Source organism: Charadrius vociferus, unplaced genomic scaffold (assembly GCF_000708025.1).
Source record: "Charadrius vociferus isolate BGI_N301 unplaced genomic scaffold, ASM70802v2 scaffold22, whole genome shotgun sequence".
Lineage (NCBI taxonomy): Eukaryota > Metazoa > Chordata > Aves > Charadriiformes > Charadriidae > Charadrius > Charadrius vociferus.
The window spans coordinates 665542-685408 of NW_009647427.1; the positions used below are offsets into that span (position 1 = coordinate 665542).

The 19867-nt window shown below is 36.7% G+C and overlaps 1 protein-coding gene across 1 annotated transcript in view; it reads right to left on the reverse strand.

Moving 5' to 3' along the window:
* The window catches only part of IL1RAPL1 (interleukin 1 receptor accessory protein-like 1), a 355957-nt gene extending 339331 nt beyond the window's left edge, over positions 1–16626 (reverse strand). Inside the window, exons 1-2 of the mRNA XM_009880548.1 lie at positions 16578–16626; positions 15927–16206 (exon numbers count right to left, since the gene is read on the reverse strand). Coding sequence (XP_009878850.1) covers positions 15927–16206; positions 16578–16626 — 329 coding nt within the window. The remainder of the gene's footprint in view (positions 1–15926; positions 16207–16577) is intronic.
* Positions 16627–19867: the final 3241 nt, after the last annotated feature.

The window sequence follows — 19867 nt, forward strand, 5'->3', positions numbered from 1 at the left end:
TTTTAAGAGCTCTGCAGCTTCTAATACAAGCTGATAATTGCAAATCCAGGTCCCATTGGATTTATCAGCCAATTTCCAGTGGCTAAGTTGTCAGAATCTCAGGCAAAACTCGGGCACTTTGGGAGGGAACATTTTTCTACTGAAAAGTACTTGTATTTTCTGCACTTCGGTAATAGTATAACCCCTTGCTTATTGGGGAAAGAATTGTTCCTGAAGTAAATGAGATTCAGGTGCCTTGAAGCCAGAACAGTGGCTACAGTTAAAGATTTTTTTATTTTATTTTATTTTTTGCTGCAGCATTAGTTTAAGTGCACATTCTCAAAATACTCTTCTCCAGCTCAGCTCGGAGCTGTGGCAAAACCTAATGCTTGTCAACCCTGGAATATTGCATATCCAGTGCTTTTGTAGTGAATTGCGTAAATATGTTTGTTTAGAAGCCTCATCTTTTGATTTTTGTACTTTATTATTAGTGTTATGTGGCAACATACTGCAGGACACTGCATCCCACATGTCCCTTGTCTGCATTCTAGTAGAAAGACTTGGGGTTTGCTGAGACTGAGAATCTGCTTTGTTCATGTGCTGAACAGATACAAGGCCAGGAGGTCTAGGCACCTTATTCTTCATTCCCCCATCACTGACTGAAAAGGGATTCCAGAAGCACATTTGCACTAAAAGGCAAATTTGTACTAAGAGGCAAATTATTTTTCGTTTGCCTTGAGTTTAAATATCATGCTGAAATAAATTTAGTTTTTATAAGACCTCGTCTTTTGCCAAGAATCCACAAACAGAAAGAACAATACAAGAAAACTGTAGCCAAAAGCAAAGATGTTACTAGCAAAGCTACTTTTAGTATGTAACGCTAATCATGAACACAGCATTGAATGCATGTGACTCAACCTTTGGCAGTAAAGTACGGTATTAGTAGTCATACTTTAAACAATGCTGAAGATACAATGAGCCACAGTTATTTTAGTAGATACAGTGTAACACCTAGACAAACTGCCTGTGCCTGTCATTTACCTATTATCTGTAAAGACACAACCACGTGAGGTCTGACGCTAAACCCTGAGCAAACTCTTTGGACAGTAGTTATAATCGTATTCTTTTAATTTTTGTTCTCATAAACCTGTCAAAGCAACATGAATTAGTTCAAATGAGGAAAGGCTGAGAGAACTGGGTATGTCTAGCCTGGAGAAGAGAAGACTGGGAGGGGATCTCATCAAGGCTTATCAATATCTAAAGGGCAGGTATCAAGAGGATGGGGCCACACTCTTTTCAGTGATGCCCAGCAACAGGACAACGAGCAACAGGCCCAAACTGGAACACAGGAAATTCCATCTCAACATAAGGAAAAACTTCTTTACTTTGAGGGTGACAGAGCACTGGAACAGGCTGCCCAGAGCGTCTGTGGTGTCTCCTTCTCTGGAGATATTCAAAACCCACCTGGACACCATCCTGTGCAAACTGCTGTAGGTGACCCTGCTTTGGCAGGAGGGTTGGACTAGATGGTCTCTGAAGGTCCCTTCCCACCCCAACCATTCTATGATCATTCTATGTGCGTCTTTAATAATGTAATCTTCGTTTAATAACATACAACAGCTGGAGGTTATTGATTGCTACTTGTAATGTGAGAATAATGTTTACAGCATCTAGATTGAGAGTAGCTGTGAACCTGTGCCTCAAAGTCATTAATCTTATTATTACCTGCATATACATATGCACACATGTATATCATATATAAATGTATTTCTCTTCAAGTAATACATGTATATGTATATTCAAATCTATGCATGAAGCAGAAGAGTTCCAGTTATTAAGGCAGCAAAAATGCAGAAGCACCTTTCCAAGAAATTGTGGGGGAGAGAAATAGTTCTTGCTGGATCTAGAAAAGCAACAGTAACTGAAGCCCACTTTCTGACTGGCAGAACACAACACTGAATACGAGAATGCAGAATAACAGGTGAAGTGAGAAGAACTGGAAATGGGGTCAAGAGCAGCTGCTATGCACAGGTGAAAACCTGCAGTCTCTTAAATTTTGCCCTTAGGCATTGAAAAGATTTCTCTTGAAGTGCCAAGAAGCTTTCACACTCCTTTTCTTTCCAACTGGTGATACCAACGGCCCACTTTCCCTCCCTGGATCATCCCTCTCTCTTCTTCCCCAGGTCCTAGCTGGGTCTGACCTGCCTATAGAAGAAAAATCACTTGTATCTTTCCTAACATCTTATGACTGCCAACACTTCTCCCTGCAGCTCTCCGCAAGCCTTTAGTGAAGTATTGTCCCATGGGTTATTCGGGACATGTTTTTCTTGCTACAGCATACAGCGAGACCAAGAAATACAGTGCTGATGTCTTGTACATTGGACTTCTCCCCTACTCTCCCCTGCTCTCTCCCTTCATGGATTTGTTATAGGCATCTTATTTGGGCATTGAATGCATAATTCAAAGCCTGACTACTACCATACAAAAATCCCCAACCCGCCTGGCCTTTGCCTGAGGTGAGGGGCCACACATTGTAAAGAAGAATTATATTCAGTTGCCATAAAAGTTTACAAAACCACAGTAAACCCAGAGTGAACACTGAGGCAGAACTACGCATGGGACCAACCACTGAACCAAGAGGTTTATATTGAATGGGGTTAATTGTAACATCCAGAAAAGGTAGACAGATATTTCAGGGGAAAAAATAACACAACAAAAACATGTACTGAAAATGTCACTGAAAAAGCATTAGTACTTCTGCTTGTTTGAGCAATCATTCTGTCACTTTAATAACCCACAGCTGAAGGTGATGAACTTTAATCTGTACACTCTGTCCTTAGAAGACTGCCAACTTGATCTTAAAAACTCAAGAATAACACAGAAATAAAGCTGATTGTGCAGTTGATTATTCCTCGTTGCTAAATCTATCCAGTTCATCTTGTTCTTCAAAGTGGAAAGACTTGTTTGAAGGGGGGGGGGGGAGGAATCAGTTGTCCATTTTTTGTTCTTTTCACTACTTATTGTAAATAACTGAAAAGAGATTTTATAAAAAGCAATTTCTGTTCTTCAAGGCTCATAAAGCAACTTAACATATCAGGCAAAAAAAAACCCCTTTTTACATTTCCTTTTTAAACTACTTTTTAAAAAGTTTTTTATTTTTACATACAACCCTCTAATTATATTTCACTAAAGACAAAACTTTGGGATCATTTTCACTGTCAGACAACAGGGATATGTATGAAAATGAATCCAGTTGAAACAGCTAAACCAAAAAAGCCACCTTATCTCCTTACATGTTGCCATGTATTTGAAATAGTTTATGTCAAGATTTAGCACGCAATGCTGAAAATATAAAAGCCAAAAATCACAGAAATAGCATATTGTATGCCTGCTGACTGACAAATTTAATTTGCATAGTTGTTATTATCATTCTATCAAAGAAAAACTTGAAATAATGCCTTACAGGGGCGCAGCCTGAAAAAAGAGTGGCAGGAATCCACAGTGCAGCCTCAGAAAGAGAAAGACCAAACCTGTTCCAATGACTTGGCCATATTCACGTAAGAAGTCTGTGACAGACAAAAATCAAATCCAGTTTTCAAGCATATCCTTATCAACTGTCTTGATATCACCCCTCCTTTTCTTTAATTCTCTTTCTTGTTTCAGTATGCATGTGTATATGTATGCATATGCTGGTGTGCAACTATGGATTTTTTCAAGATGCCAAGTCTTGAAAACAGGAGTCTTCCTCACTGTCCAATCTTGATTAATTTTCTAAATGAAGTCCAAATTTAGAACTCAAAGGTTATATCATAATGCTTCCTGCAATAAGAGGCGGCATTAAGATTCTAGAGACAACCTTGACCTTTGATCATCTTCTCAGCCTCTGCAATTAAATACCTAAAAATTTCTTGGGTCAGTCTCATCACCTTTGAAATTAGCAGCACCAGGCTATGTCACTCTTACAGATGGTAGCACTAAGCAAGCACCAAATATGCAAATGTCATTAGTTTTCCCCTAGTGGGAATATCTGCACAATATTATTTTAATTGTTACAAATATTTTTTACTTGTTAAGTCTGCTTGTAAGCTTTATGTCTGGAAGATATTACAGAACCAATAAATTGTAAATTCACCAATTTCAGACTACCAGTGAGTCTGGATAGATACTACAAAAGAGTTACACTTTAATCATTTTACAGTCACTGCTGGAACTGATGAAGAAATTCGTTACGAAATATGGTCACTGCAAACATGGATCTTTATTTATCTTATGCTTACATGTGAACTCTGACTTTATTATAATAGAACAAGAGAGAGATTCTTGGAACCCAAACAGTTTAGGTGTTACTCATTTTATTGCTTCCAGCACATCAAACCTGAAGTCACCTTGAGGTCTTGCATGACTTCTCCAACTACTCTACCCTCTTCACACTAGACTATTGATTCACGTGCATCAGCATTTCTATGGAAAACCTGCTATTTGACATTGCCAGACTCAATAAGTAACCTGCTTCTCCTCATGCCCTATGTTTCCAAGGCAATATTTCATTAACATACAGGCTGTGTAAAGGCATATTTATTGCTTTTTTTCCTCCAGTTCCCTCCACGGTCACCAGCTATCAGCTATCTCATAATGAGATCACGAACTGTTTACATCAAATATCTTATCCATACACACTTTAATGGACAAGAACATTTGAGAACGGATGCTACTAAACCAATATATTATTATCCAAATTATTTAATCAAAATCCCCCTTTTCCTCAGTCCCAGGAAATACACAAATGTGATAGTGTTCATGAACTGTTTTTCAAGATATTTATCATCTTGAGGGTCTGGATCTTCGTTTTTCTTCAGCAAGAGTGTTAATTATTAACTATACCATCTCAGAGAGATGGGCAGCATCTAGTTTACATTTTGAATAAGAAACAAAAAATCCCACATAAATGCTAAATATCATTTTTAGCAGAACAGTGATGCACAGTCTTTCCAGCAGTAGTTTATAATACATATTTTTAATTAACTATATATTTTATAATAATATATGTAGCAGAGACTTTCTTTAGCATCTATTCTCAAGTTTCTGTTTTTATTAGTAGACTTTCAGATTATAAATTTTGATGAACCCATCTATGACTACTGGAAGACACCCTCAAAAACAGGGATAACACATCTTAATAGCCATCACTGTTTAAAACAATTTTACATAAAAAACCCTTGCCACAGTGAAAATAGATAAAATTCACAGGCTTCATCAATATAATCCGCTCAAAAATTATTTAGAGACATGATTAGAGAAACAGAGGGATTTCTTTATTTCTTAAAGACTTTAGAGATTGAAAAAACAAGTAAAACAAAATTAAGTCAGAGCAAGGCTTTCCAACACGAGAACATTGATAGTTTGCCTTCAAGATTCTATAGACTAATGCATTTACTCTTCAATTTCTTCTTCACCTGTTTACACCCTCCATCTTTTTGATGAGAGATACTATTTTTCTTCTAAAAGGATAGGCGCAAAATTTTTTGATGATCAAAACCAGTGAGATAACTTCTCAAAATAGTCAAGACAGTTTTTTTAATGTCCCAATTATTCCCTTTATTGTTATTATTTATTTGGTCTTCTTGTATTTAAAACTTTGCCTTCTGGTCATGTAGCTCAGCTGAGTAATTTTCACATTAATTTTTTTTTTTTTTTTTTTTTTACAATATCTTCTCATGAGCAATGAGAACCAAAAAAACCCAATCCCAAACAAAAACAAAACCACACAGAGGAATCTAGAGCCATGTGTATGAGCTGAGAGGTATCTTATAAACTTTCTCCAGTTCTTGGAATTTTTTTTTATTCACTGTTTTCAAGATTTTCTCTGGAAGAATAATATTACCACTAAAAGTTGTTTTAAAAAAGTAAACAAATAAACAAAAAACCCACAACCAAACACACTGCACCTGAAAATCTCTTACTAGTGCTTTTATCTAGAAGCCAGAATTTCAGTAATTATTTGCTGGATTGACAAAGAAAAAAAAAAAAAAAAAAGAATCTATTAGATATACTGGAAAACTTAAATGAAAAGATAAGATTTATTTCACTACAGTCTACTTACTTTTCATTGATACTTTTACGACTGTTTTCCCCCTCAATGTTTTTGATTTGACTATACCAAGTTTCCAAATGTCCACCTGATTTGCATCTAAGTTTTCTTGAAATATTTCTCCTCAAAGGTAAGGAATAAAAGAAAAATCTGAACATTTTTCTCTTATTTAATTTTTTCACTGCGCATCCTCCTACATTTACTGAATTTTCAATAACCTCCTTGATAAATAATAAAACCCCAGCCTGAAGACTTGCAATAAAATGTTTCTCTTTTCTTCCTGTATCAGATAAAGAGCAAGTCACAGGATTTTTTGTGATTTCATCAAAATAGAGGACACTGTACACTAGGGACCACATAACTTTTTTTTTTTTGTAATATTGGCTGCCTTTCTCTGATTCATGAAGGGAGAGAGAAGCAAGGATCAGAACAAGAACCATGAAAGAACTTCTGAACAGTGCTAGGACTGCTTTAGATCAGTCTTGGTTTGGGGGAAAAAGTCTAATTGCTGTGGGAAGAAAGGGTTGCTTGAATTGTTCCAAAGACATCCTGAAAACATAGCACCTTCTTCTCATCTTTACTCATTCCTGCCATAGGGGCACCAGAAAGTAGTCAGTAGGCAGGTTATCATCTTTCTCTCTTCTGTATTTGTAACCTTTCTGGGTTATGGCACACACACCCTTTTCAGATTCACCCCTTCTGAGAAAGTCATGCAAGACTTCACCAAAGATCCTCTAATATTTGGTGCTTCTTGGAGTCTGACTAAAGAATCTCAGCTGCTACTTTTCTTTCCATTTTTGAAGGGAGCATTTGTAATATTATTTGTGCAGAAACCTTGGAAATGTTAATCTAATTACTAGGAAAAAATCTTGTTTGTTGAACTGATGGCTTTTAAGTCAGTTTGATAAATTTTGGGAGCCTCAACCACTATTTTAGATTTGCACTTCAGAAGAATTTAGGTTATAAATTAATTCAATCACATTACATTCTTACATTACAGACTCTTCAAATAAGTTTAATATTTTAAAATGTCAGTCTCATGACATAGCACGGAGTACAGAGCTACGTCCCATAACTTCCACATCAGCCAGTGAATTTCAGCGTATGTGATGTCAATACACAAATGAAGTTAATTTAGTTTGGGATTCATCTGAAGACATTTCAGTTCTGTGATCCACTTACATTCATATACCTGTGTGCTATATCTAAACTCCTACTGTAGCTGTCAGTCTGGATGATGGAGCCTCACAAATGGTTTAGCTGAAAAGACACAAAAAGCTCATTTTATTTACCCAAGAGTGGGTGTGCAGTGGCATGTGGCTTGCCCAAATGTATTCCACTTTCAGCTTCCTCCAGATCCAGTGCCATATATGTCATTCCTTTGCAAATATCTTGGAAACACTTCTAGTGCCTCTAAAATAGTTTTAAACACCTATCCCTGTGTAACCAAATCAAGCCTTAGCTATATTCTAACATCAGCTAAATTGCTCTCCGGCCTGAAAACAATGGGAATTAAAGAAGGAAATAGTTCACATGCAGCTATTTAGCATCTAGATGCTTAAACTGAATTTGATGCTCGCAGGCTGCTTGTATACAGAAAGGTAAGCATTTGCAGGACAGAATTTAATTCAAATTGTATTAAGATGTTAAGAGCAAGCTTTAATGATCATATAAAAGGTAGGAGGCCCATATTATTACTAGCTGATCATCCACTTATTCCATACTGCTACATGGCTTTTGGTCGTCTTCTAAGATTGATGAAGTTAACAGGAGAGCATAAAATGGAAAAAATACTGCCTACCCTATAACAAAAGAGAAACTGTTTCTTATTACAAACAATGCATATTAATGCAACCTGAATACGTTAGGACTTCTCCCTCTTAAGTTACAGCTACAAAAACAAACATCACAGTCATAGTTTACTATTAGGCTGACACAATACCTGAAGAGTTACTTTTTTGGTCTGAAGCGTTAGTTTAGTTGTGACAAGAATAACCTTGACAATCAAAGGACAAGTGAAACTGGTTTGTTAAAAGTGCTTTTTGGGAAAAATCCAACCTTTAATAAAATAGTGGATGCAAAAGTCAGACTAAGTTTTTTCTTACATTGCTGCATTTCAGCAAGTATCTCAACAACAAAAGAATTAGTAGTAAAAGAAACTTGGTGTCACACAGAAGGCTTTTCTTCAAATAATTACCTCCTCAAGCATTGTCTGCCATTCCTGTAAGTTCAGAGCTGTTAAACTGGGATATTAACAATGTCTTCTGCTCAGTCAAATATACCAACTTCCTCTTTTCCAATATCAACACCCATCCCCTAATTTGGGTAAGTACAGGCATTACTTATCTTTCCCTCAGTATAAATTAATATATCCTTTAATGAAATCTTACCTAAAACAATTCTCTGGACTAAATCTTTTAGTTCTCAGACTTGCTTACATGTAGTCCACCAAGACTCTTCACTTAGAATCATAAACTCTACCCACTGTAAAGATCGTATCATTCCTTTATCTACTCACCACCACGCTTGTGTGTTTTTCAGTGTCAAGTTCTTGCTGAACCAAGCAAACAGCAAACACACACTGGAATTTAGCATTATGCATAGCTTATATCAACTTAACAATAAGAAGAGGTACCCTGTGCTCACCTGTTTATTTCCTCAGTATTAGACATTTGTTTTGTCCTGATGTATGTGAAAGGTATTTATCATCATGTACAATAAAGATACTAATGTGAGACAGCTGACCTCCTGCAGTGTCAGAAGGACATGGGCAATGGAGAATGAGTAGATTTCAAGCACTTGACTTCCAACAAGCATTAACTTCAAGAAAATCCAGATGACACTTATTTCTATGAACTAGCAACTGCTTTTTCCATCTGTACAGGATGCTTAACATGAGCTCCAGCAACCCAACCTGTATGAATCCCTAATGTTAGCCTGAGGGCTTTTTTTTACTCACCAGGGCATTCCTAAATCACAGTGGGTGTCTGGTTAGTTTACCAAGCTTACATATGAAAAAGAGATGGATCAAACCTCGATCACCATGAGACAGCTTCCTTGTCATGGTTACCCAACACTTTCACTGAAGAAAAAGACCTTGGGAAAAGCTCAGACAAGCTTACAAATGGAGTGTAGGAATAATGAGGCACAGTTACTTGCCTCCCTTATTCTCTACAACCCAAATCAACACAAAGCAAGGGGACCAAGGAAACTCCATCTCCTCTGTGCGATCAATGTTCTCCTGAATTTGCATACCACTTCAAGAGGCTGTCAGAGTTGTTGACTTCTATACAAAGACCTGAGACGGTGGTTCAAACATTTAAATAACTCAAACAGTGAAGACACCTCCATCCTTGGCTGGTTTTGGTTGTTTTTCTTTTCTGTTTTCCTTTTCCATCCCCTCAGCCATATGCCTATGAATACCTATTTGCTAAAAGCTGACAAAACTACTTTCTTTGTGTGGGCCAATGCTCTGATCCAGGACACCTGGGCTTCACTCAAAAGCATCCCAATAAAGACAAATCATGAAAACTTGCAGATTTGCATTCCAAACTACTTTGGAGTAATTTTAAATCTGTTTCTAGTGCTATTTCTCTGTTAATGACCACTGTGATGGAACTTACTTAAAGGAATTAATAGAATAACAGGCTCTTCTGAGAGTTATTTCTGTGTATTGCTAGCACATTTGGTCTTCCTTTAAGAAAGCTTATTTCTCTCATCCATCCAAGACTTCTTTGTTACTAAAACCATTAAATGTAACCAGGGATCCCATGCAGATCTAGGGAACATCATGTTTTTGAACTTGTAAGATAAACTGCTGCAAGGCTTAATTTTCAGATATTTTCTCTTTTTTTGTTGTTTTTTATTTTCATTCATATTTAACATCTAGTTGTTATCTGAACATTTACTCTTTTCTTCAGATAATCATTGGTAAAAACTGTATAAAGAAATAAAAATATTGTATATATGTCCAGGGTAAAATCCCTTCCTACAGTAAGACACACTTTAAAAATGGTTGGTACCATGAAATGGTCATTCCTATCTGCAAACATGCTTTACATTATTCAAGATGACGAAGAACTGGTGCTTGCACAAGGTTTATGAAAAATTAATTGTACTTTTTTTTTTTCTCACCATTTCCTTCACTAAAGCAAAGATTTCCTTATACATTCTGTATAGAGGATTTCTGATAATGCATTAAACCATTGTGTGCATACGTACTATGACTATGTGCATTGTATTGTTTTTAGAAACCAAAAGAATGATTTCTATATAGAAATAGATATTCTTAAAATGAATAGAACAAGACTTCATAATATCTGAAAAAGCACTGGTAATTCAGCAAGTTACTGCAGGAGATGGTTAGGCTCCATAGCCTTTTTAAAAAGAAAATAAACAAAAGGCTAAAGGAATTTTCTCTAAAAATAAATTGCATATGTTTTTACTTTAAACTTCATATTTATTATCTCATGTTTATTTCACAAAATAACTATGTGCTGATAATAGTGCATCATTCATATAGCTGCAATTATTTTAATTAGCTGTACATAAGCAGTTAAATAGTTACATTGGTTAAGCTATAATTGACATGATCTGTCAAAACTAGATCTGTTAAGCTGCAGAAACACAGTATTTTGTATTTGAAGATCATCAGCACAGGAATACATCCTACCTAACAGAAAAAAATTATGCTAACTAAAATTAAAATTAATTTTCGCATGATGAAGGTAAAAGACTATTTTTCATAAATTCACAGCAATCTCTGGTTTCCAACAATGCCTAGGAAAAAAAAGTATTGTATATTCCCCTACACTGTGATGGTTTTCAAAGATAATTTGAAGAAGTTTTAGTTGAAAATTTTATAGACGAAATTAATGTTCTTCTATTTAAATGTGTATATCTGTGTAAATATATATTTAAAAAAAAAACGCTGCAAAGTTGAGTAGAGATATTTAAAATAGGGCTAAATAGCAAAGATTAAAGCTCTGTTACAAACACTGTTATGCATGAAGCCTCTACCTTCAGATGTGCAAGGCCATAGCAAGGATAATAGAGCTAAATACAAGACTGGACAATAATCTGACCCACTCCTTCCTTCCTTCCTTCATTCTTTCTTCCTTTTCTTTTCTTTTCTTTTCTTTTCTTTTCTTTTCTTTTCTTTTCTTTTCTTTTCTTTTCTTTTCTTTTCTTTTCTTCTCTTCTCTTCTCTTCTCTTCTCTTCTCTTCTCTTCTCTTCTCTTCTCTTCTCTTTTTCACGCTAGATTGTGTGTGACTAATAGAAACAGTTGAAGACTCTCAAGCAGATGCTTACATTTGTTACTGTCTGGGGCTGCAAATAAATTTGGACCATCTCCATAGTTGCTGTTATTCCCTGTTTGAACCTGGCAATCATCTGAATTTGAAACTTCAAAGCTGAATAATACTGAATGAACTATAGGCAGTATTTTTAGGACTGATAAATACCTAACAAATTTATTTTAAGTCTGTTAAAGTGGGAGAAAGTTTTTCATCTATAATGTAATTTATAATCATAGAATCTTAGAATTGAATTATAGAATGGTTAGAGTTGGAAGGGACCTTGAAGATCGTCGAGTTCCAACCCCCCTGCCATGGGCAGGGACACCTCCCACTAGACCAGGTTGCTCCACAGTCCCATCCAGCCTGGCCTTGAACATTTCCAGGGATGGGGCATCCACAACTTCTCTGGGCAACCTGCTCCAGTGTGTGCATTTTTCTCCACTAAATATTACAGCTTACCAAAGCAATTAATGTTTGTAAGCATCCAAACACACTAAGTCTGCACAAAGACTCAACTACAGAAAAGTAAATGGGCTACTACCACTATAGTTATTAAAGACAAATGGAGGACAAAGGAAGATGTTACATGTTTTAAGTCCAAACTGATTTCACAAGGGAAAATACGTTATCTCTAGTTCTAAAGCGCGAACAGCAAAGTCATTAGTTAGTAAGAGCATATTCAGATTCAGAAAGATGCCCAAATTGCTACATACACCGTATGCGGTGATAAAGATGATGTCTAAACACTGTTTAACTGACATACCAATACAAAAACCTGGCTGAATGTATCATAAAACCCCGTTTCATCTTTTGCAATACAACACATTGTAGCACTTCAACATAAATGCCCGTCCAGCCTTCCTCAGACGCCATTGACCTGAGCTCATGTTAGGCTGGGTCATTACTGGAGATACTGCAATAGAAGTTTCCAGGCCGGGAAGGAAAGATGAAAACACAAAGGAAATGTCAGTTTGACAGGAATGATATTTCAGCTTTTTTGTAACATTAAAGGAGGCAGGAAGTTTGACAGAAACTACTTAGTACTTACTGTTACACTAGGTATATATATACATACACACAATTTCTGGGAGCTTGAGTTGAATATATACATTAACTCTTTGTGTGGCTTATCTAGTTATATTTACTGCCCTTATATGATAAACAACAAGCGGTCATGTGAAGTGACTGACAGACTTAATATTTTGTATCTTCTACCTCCTTAAAATTGCGGCACACGGAAGTTGCAGCAGAATGATACAATGATGTACCTGAAACAAACTACATTATTTTCTTCCCTGAAAGCAGGGTATAAGCCCACGCATTTTCTACTAATCAGCTCATATTCCTTCTGTTGACCATAGTAAGCTGAAAACTATTTCTAGCTGTCTGTCTCCTCTTCTCCAGCTATGGGGGTGCAGCAGTGCCTTGATAATAAGGCTCAGTCTTGATTTTCTCAATTCCTTTATGGCAGCCAGCTTTTTGTAGAGAGAGAAGCATGGATAACAAATCAAAGGTCAGAGTATTGTGAACACTAGTGAATAAGGATGAAGATCGTTTCTTTGCCATAGAAGGAAAAACAGCCCGTCTTCACTGCTATCTCTAGGTTAATTTCACTGACAATGATGTGAACGTTTCTGCTCAATGAAACCCCACATTTCTACTGCAATGTTGGCACTGTAGAAATTAGTTTGGTCCACTAACTACCCTTTTAATGTAGTTCATTTAGTTCCATACAGTCTATTCCAGCATGTCGTTCTCTGCACATCCCATGCAATAGATATATTTCTTTTCCTTACTGTTGGCACAGGTAGCAAAGGCATGGAACTGTGAAAAAGGGAGCTTCTGAGCAAAGAAAATAGTAAGCACTGGACTGTTCCACCCCTTCAAGTAAGTTTGAAATAAAAACTAGGCAGAGCCATTTATTCTAAGTATAGTTCTGGTTTTGCCCATTTGCTCCCTTACTGACTGCCTTCGTTACCTCACAGGTACATCTCTTCTCCCTGCTCTCCTACTAAAATTATTGCAAGCATCACACTGAACATAAGTTTGCTACTAGGTAATTTTAAGCCTCTTAACCGAGCTTCTCAATTTGGTCTTCAAAACTAAAATAGCTTATAACATCATTCTGAAGGCGTTTAAAGCCCTTGTCATTAAAATAAACAAAAGCTTCAAATCTGTAAGAAAAAAATCCTAAATCCCATCCCTGCAATCTTCACTTTGTTCCTTGAAAGAAATTACAGCTCTCGTTCACTAAACCTTCTCCATATTCTTTGGAATATTCTACCAGTATCCAAGCATAAAGTGACAGCAGGGCTGAGTATTCTGATTTCAGTGATGAAACTAAAAAGCAGTAAAGTGCTGTAGACAGCTATTTGATGTGAGAGGTTTTTCTAGATATTACTGCAGCGATGACTTTGGAAGTACAGATAGAGTACATAATTTTGCCAGATGGCATCAGTTGAGCCTCATTTTTTTTGTCAGAAAATCACTTTATAGTGTAAGAATCTGAAGGATCGAGGGAAAAAAGGGAACCATTATATTGCTGAGTAATTAATTTTATTTAGTTCAGATTAAAATAACAAATGCATGTTTATCTAGGGAACACAAAGTATTAAGTTTTAAACTTGACTCTAAATGGGCATTCAAAATTATTTGAAAGTAACCTTTGACTGTATGCACAAAACATGCATTTAAGAATATATTCCTCTGATACTGAAATGAGGATTGTGTCTTCTGCCAAGCTGGATCATATATCTGAAAGGTTCCATCCAACAAATCTAAAACTGCAATACTAATATAACAAGCATAGACTTCTTAGTACCAACCATTTAGCCAATACTTGCTTATTCTAATGGGTATCCTCAAGGTGAAAGGCTTTGTAACTGTTCATAAGAATATTCAGAATCACAAACTAATTAGTAATGCATTTTTTTAAAATCTATCATCAATCTAAAATGTATAAGCACTGACAGCTGGAAACTAAGCATGTGCTAAGAAAGGAGCATGTAGCTTAAAGCAGATTCAAACATGTCCTCACCTAACTCCAGATTAAAAAGAAATCCATTTAGAAAAAGCATGAATACAGGTTGACAAGATAAACATGTTTTAAAGTATGACTAATTACCTAAATTCAGCTTTTATCTGTACTTGCTGGAAAGTGCAATATCAGAGATTTAAGGTTTGCTTTATCTAAACAGAGAGGATTAATTATGCTCTTTTAAATAACATTACGGAATAATTAACATTTTCATGGCTACTGTTACATACTTACCTGAAAAAAATATTAATCTAAACATAACTAAACATTCTCCGTAGCATAACGTGTAGTTTTTTGTGTTTTTCTTTTAAAGGAAACCATCAGCAGAAGAAACATGTTGAAAATGTTATTGAACAAATGATGTGATACAAAATGTCTCACAGGTTATGTGGAGCTCAAAGAACAAATGTGCTTAAAAAGCCATCATCTGGTAAAAATCTCCTTCACCACAGAAAACCCAGAAAGCATTCCCCCCTGCCCCGCCCCACCCCCACCCATTAAACATCTCCAAGTGCTGGTAAAACAATTTCCTGATTTTCCTTGCAACATTGATACGGCTCCATTGTGTGTTCCTTGCCTAGCCACTCAGTTGCCTTACTCTGTCTTTTTAACTCTTTCCATTGTGCATGAGTACACACCACCCTTTTTATAGATATACAGAGAGGAACACTGCTTCATCTGTTCAACTAACTGCAAACCGTTCAAACATTTGACCAATCACGAGTGACTCTTCCCTGTACTTTTTATGTACAAATTCTAATTTGCCTGATTTCACATCTAGTGAAAATCTAGTCTAAGGCTGTGAGACAATATGAAAGTACCTAGATGACCTATTTTGACTGCAAAGGGCTGGAAAAAAAAAAATCTCAGTGCAAACCATTTTGAAGATGCAGAAAGAAGCTGAACACCTGTTTCAGAAAACAGGAGGCAGAATCTAGTCCAAGTTACTGTGATAAACCTTGATCCATCAGAAGGTTAAATACCTTTGGAAAATATCTGGCACCCAGCCTCCATTATCAGGTTAAGCCAGATGTGATTATAGAGGATATATGTCTGCAAAAATGATGAAATTTCACCTTCCATTTTCCTTGATGCAACTACTTTACATCAAATAACAATTTTTTACAGAAAAAAAAGTTAATTAAATGAAACCATTACGTAAAATCCCCATGAAGCTAAATCTGAATGTGAAAAGGAAACCTTTTATGCTAGGACAGTGATTGTAAGAGGTAAACCAGAATCAGAAGCAGGAACACATGACTTATGCATCCAGCGCCACCCATGTCATAAATTTTGGATTTTGCTATAAGTGACCTAAATTTTTACAAAAAAACAATTTAAAATGTTCACAACATTCAACAGTAATTTCTACTTAATCGTGAAACACTTCAGGGAAGGGAGTACCAGCAGGAGAAGAAAAAGGAACACGCTCAAAAAACATGTTTCTTTGACACCAAAGTTTCACTAGTATGAGTCATGTTTCATATCTGGTTAATTAAAATGCAATATATTAAAATACAGTACCTTATAACACATGCATAGAGCCCGCTGTCTTGTACCACTGTTGGTCTGAACCAAATGGAGTCTTCTTCTTTGCTCATTCTAGTTCCATCAAAAGCTATAGGTTCCTCAAAATCTCCAGGTCCAGAGCTTTTGTACCACATCAAACTAAGTCCAGCACTTTGGGCTAGGGAGTAATTAGCTCTGATATATCCATAAAAGAGTGCACATTTTATACGAACAGGTTCTCCCACTAGAACTTGATATTTCTTGTAATCCACAGACCAGTCAGTGCATCCATCAGCTAAAAGAGAAGAGAAAATGACAAGAGATTAACAAAGGCTTCAGAGAGCACTATTCACACAGCAACCTTTATTGTGGGAAAGCACTGCATTTGGGAAAAGGTCCGTTGAGTAAACAGTACTCTTTTGAGCCCTGAAAAATCAGCTTCATTTCCACACCGTTAATGTGAGGTACTTGTCTATGCAGAACAGAGTCATTACGAGATTTTTGTGTTAAATGTTGATAATTTCTGAAATAACTGAGCAATTGCTCTTTTTTCTTTTGTGGAACTCCAGCATGACCAGTTATAAAATACTGGAGTGAAGTTAGTGCAACACAGACACCATGTGGTATGCAAGGTGTCACAATCTGTGAATCGCATTAATCAAATACCTTCAGGGTAAACATATAAATGAAAGAAGGTATTATTCTCAGAAGACATCAGGACAAGGAGCTGTGGCCTGAACCACAAAGTGTAAAAGTTCAAGTTTGATTTGAAGGAGGAGAAGAAACTGTCTCAAGAATAAGAGCAATAAGAGCAAATGTGCAAAAAGATAGTGCCAGGAAAATTACTGCCAGTATTTTTAATGGATTATTCATGAAAAAGTTCAGCAGATCTTACTGGGAATTCCTGACTTTCTAGAAGTACATTACAAATCCATTTAAATGATTAATGTTTTATATTCTCCTGTCCTGATTAGCAATAATTCTGGAATAATTTTCATATTCTTCACCTGTTGAAGAATGTTAGGCAGTACCAATACTGTCCCACAATAACTGTTCATCAGAAGGCAATACTAGATTTTTTTTACTTTCACAGAAAATGAAACCCCAACAACAACAAAAAATCCAATTTTGCCTCCCCGCAACCCCCACTATTTTTTGTTAAGAGTACCAAAAGAACAAAAGGTATAGAGATACGATGGCTTCCTTAACAAACGCTTATGGGGTTTTTTTTATTAAGGAATTTCAACCATGGAAATTCACCATTAGGTTCATTCACTTAAAAACTCAATGTCCAACCTCAACTAGTTAATCAGGCCCCCACTACAGTCAGTAGAAAGCAATCAGTACATACAAAGAACAACTTATTTCATCTTAAAATGAATGTCTATGACTCATAAATATTTGGTCTTTGAATTTGCCAATTCTCTTTGTTAACTTTAAAAGAGCTTGGACAGCTAGCTAGCTTAGCAAACCAACTTTCACACAGCTGAAGTTGAATGTCTCTCACCCTAGAGTTGGTTGAATACTGACTTAAATGGAGAATTCAAGCTACTGTGCAAGATAAAGCAGTATTAGTACTTTAAAGATAGACCATGTTTTCATCTCTTACTTGGGAGAATAGCATGCCAGATAGTGACATTTGGATAATACCACAGCACTTATTATACATAGCAAAATACGACACAAACATCTCCACACATCACTGAAAGATGGAGGAAAAAATCCCAAAACTTTAGAATCAATTTGCATTCTGAACAGAATTCACACAGAGAAATTTTTGCTATATCTTTAGATTGCCTTCTCCTGTGTTTACATTTAAGACCAGGAAGGGATGACAATATGTCCCTGTTCCAATTTTCCTACCCAACAGTCCCTATAAAATTAGTAATCTTTACAAGGCCCTAATAAGACATAGATGTGCTCTTGCAAAAATTGAAGTGAACAGAGACAAGGCTATGCTATTAGCTTCCCCACAGGACTTAAGAAACTAACTTCCATTTATTTCAGAATTCATTTACATCTTTGATCATTTCATTTTTAACCTTTCTGAAAGAGCATTCTCTCTCTGATCTGATTCTATTTCTTTCTGATTCTAAATCCCCATGCCAAAAATGAATTAACATGCACCTCTAAGCAGCTTTAATTCCATTATATAAGTTACCAGGTAATAGCTTCTTCATCATACTTTATTATCAAATTGTAATCTTGCCTTTCACTGCCTAATTAAGTTAGTACACTTTAGTTTATTACATTATTCTGCTAGTCATGTTTTCTTTCTCAGGATATTCAGTTCTAATGGTTCCCAGTTCCTTGAGTTTGATGAATCCATGAGAAGCTATTGAAGAATAACACCAACTCTGTTTCAAGCCTTCATATTGAATGAAGGATTAACTATACAGAGCAGATACCCTTGGCTTTATTTCAGCATGCTATTCCTCATAAAAAAAAGTGCTAAGGATCACCTGCAGTCCAGTTTAGAAGGCTTAGGCAGACATGCTAAAAGGTATTCCATAAACCACACACAAAACCAGAGAGAACATTACCAAACTTATGAAAATTAACATTATCGAAGTTCAGTTCCTCAGTTTTAATGTTAACAGGAGTTTGAATATGTAGGCATTGTATTTATATTAAGGCTCTGTGAAATACTTATTTCAAATACATAAATTGGATGACATTTCTATGGAACGAGAATACAAATCCAAAACTCTTCAATGCATAGAATTGTCTAAAGTTTCACATTAACACTTCATATCACAAAGTACGACGAACATCACTTTTTAAGGTAACTATCTACAGAACTATTTGGTCATTTGCTGGCACCACATCAGTATGTCTCACCAGACAGCTTAACAGAACATCACAGAATCACAGAATGGTAGGGGTTGGAAGGGACCTTTGGAGATCATCTAGTCCAATCCCCAACTAAAGCAAATATGAATACTAGCATGCTCATAATATTATGGATTTGTAAGTTATATTTTAACTAGTGGTGTACTCAAGGGATCAATACTGGGTCCAGTCCTGTTTAACATTGACAGTAATAAAGTGGGTGATGGGACAGAATGTACCTTCAGCAAGTTTGCTGATGACACAAAACTTAAAGGAGCTGCTGATACACCACAGGGTTGTGCTGCCATCCAGACAGTCCTCAACAGGCTGGAGAAATGGGCTGACAGGAACCTCATAAAGTTCAACAAGGGGAAGTGTAAAGTCCTGTGTCTGGGGAGGAACAACCCCATGCACCAAGATATGCTGTGGGACACCCAGCTGGAACACAGCTTGACAGAAAAGGGCCTGGGGTCCTTATGAACACCAAGTTGAACATGAACCAGCAATGTGCCCCTGCGGCAAAAAAGACCAATGGTATGCTGAGCTGCATTAGTCAACGTACTACCAGCAGGCAGAAGGAGGCGATCCTTCCCCTCTACTCTGCACTAGTGAGGCCACACCTGGAGTACTATCTCCAGTTCTGGGCTCCTCAATACAAGACAGTCCAAAAAAGGGCCATGAAGATTTTTAAGGGGCTGGAGCATCTCTCCTGTGAGCACATGCTGAAAGCTTGGATTGTTAAACCTGGAAAAGTGAAGGCTCGGGGAGGATCTTACCAATGTATATAAATACATCAAGGAAGAGTGCAAAGAGGTCAGAGCTATTTTCAGAGGTGCATGGAGACAGGACAAGAGACAACAGGCACAAACTGAAACACAAGAGGTTCTGTCTAAACATCAGGAAATACTTTTCACTGTGAGGGTGACTGACCCCTGGCACAGGTTGCTCAGGGCGGTTGTGCAGTCTCCATCCTTGGACGCAATCAAAAACCAGCTAGACGTGTTCCTGGGCAAGCAGCTTCAGGTGGCCTTGCTTGAGCATGGGTTTAGACCAGATGACCTCCAGAGGTCCCATCCAACCTCAACCACTTTGTGATTCTGTGATTTATTTCAGTTACATTCCGT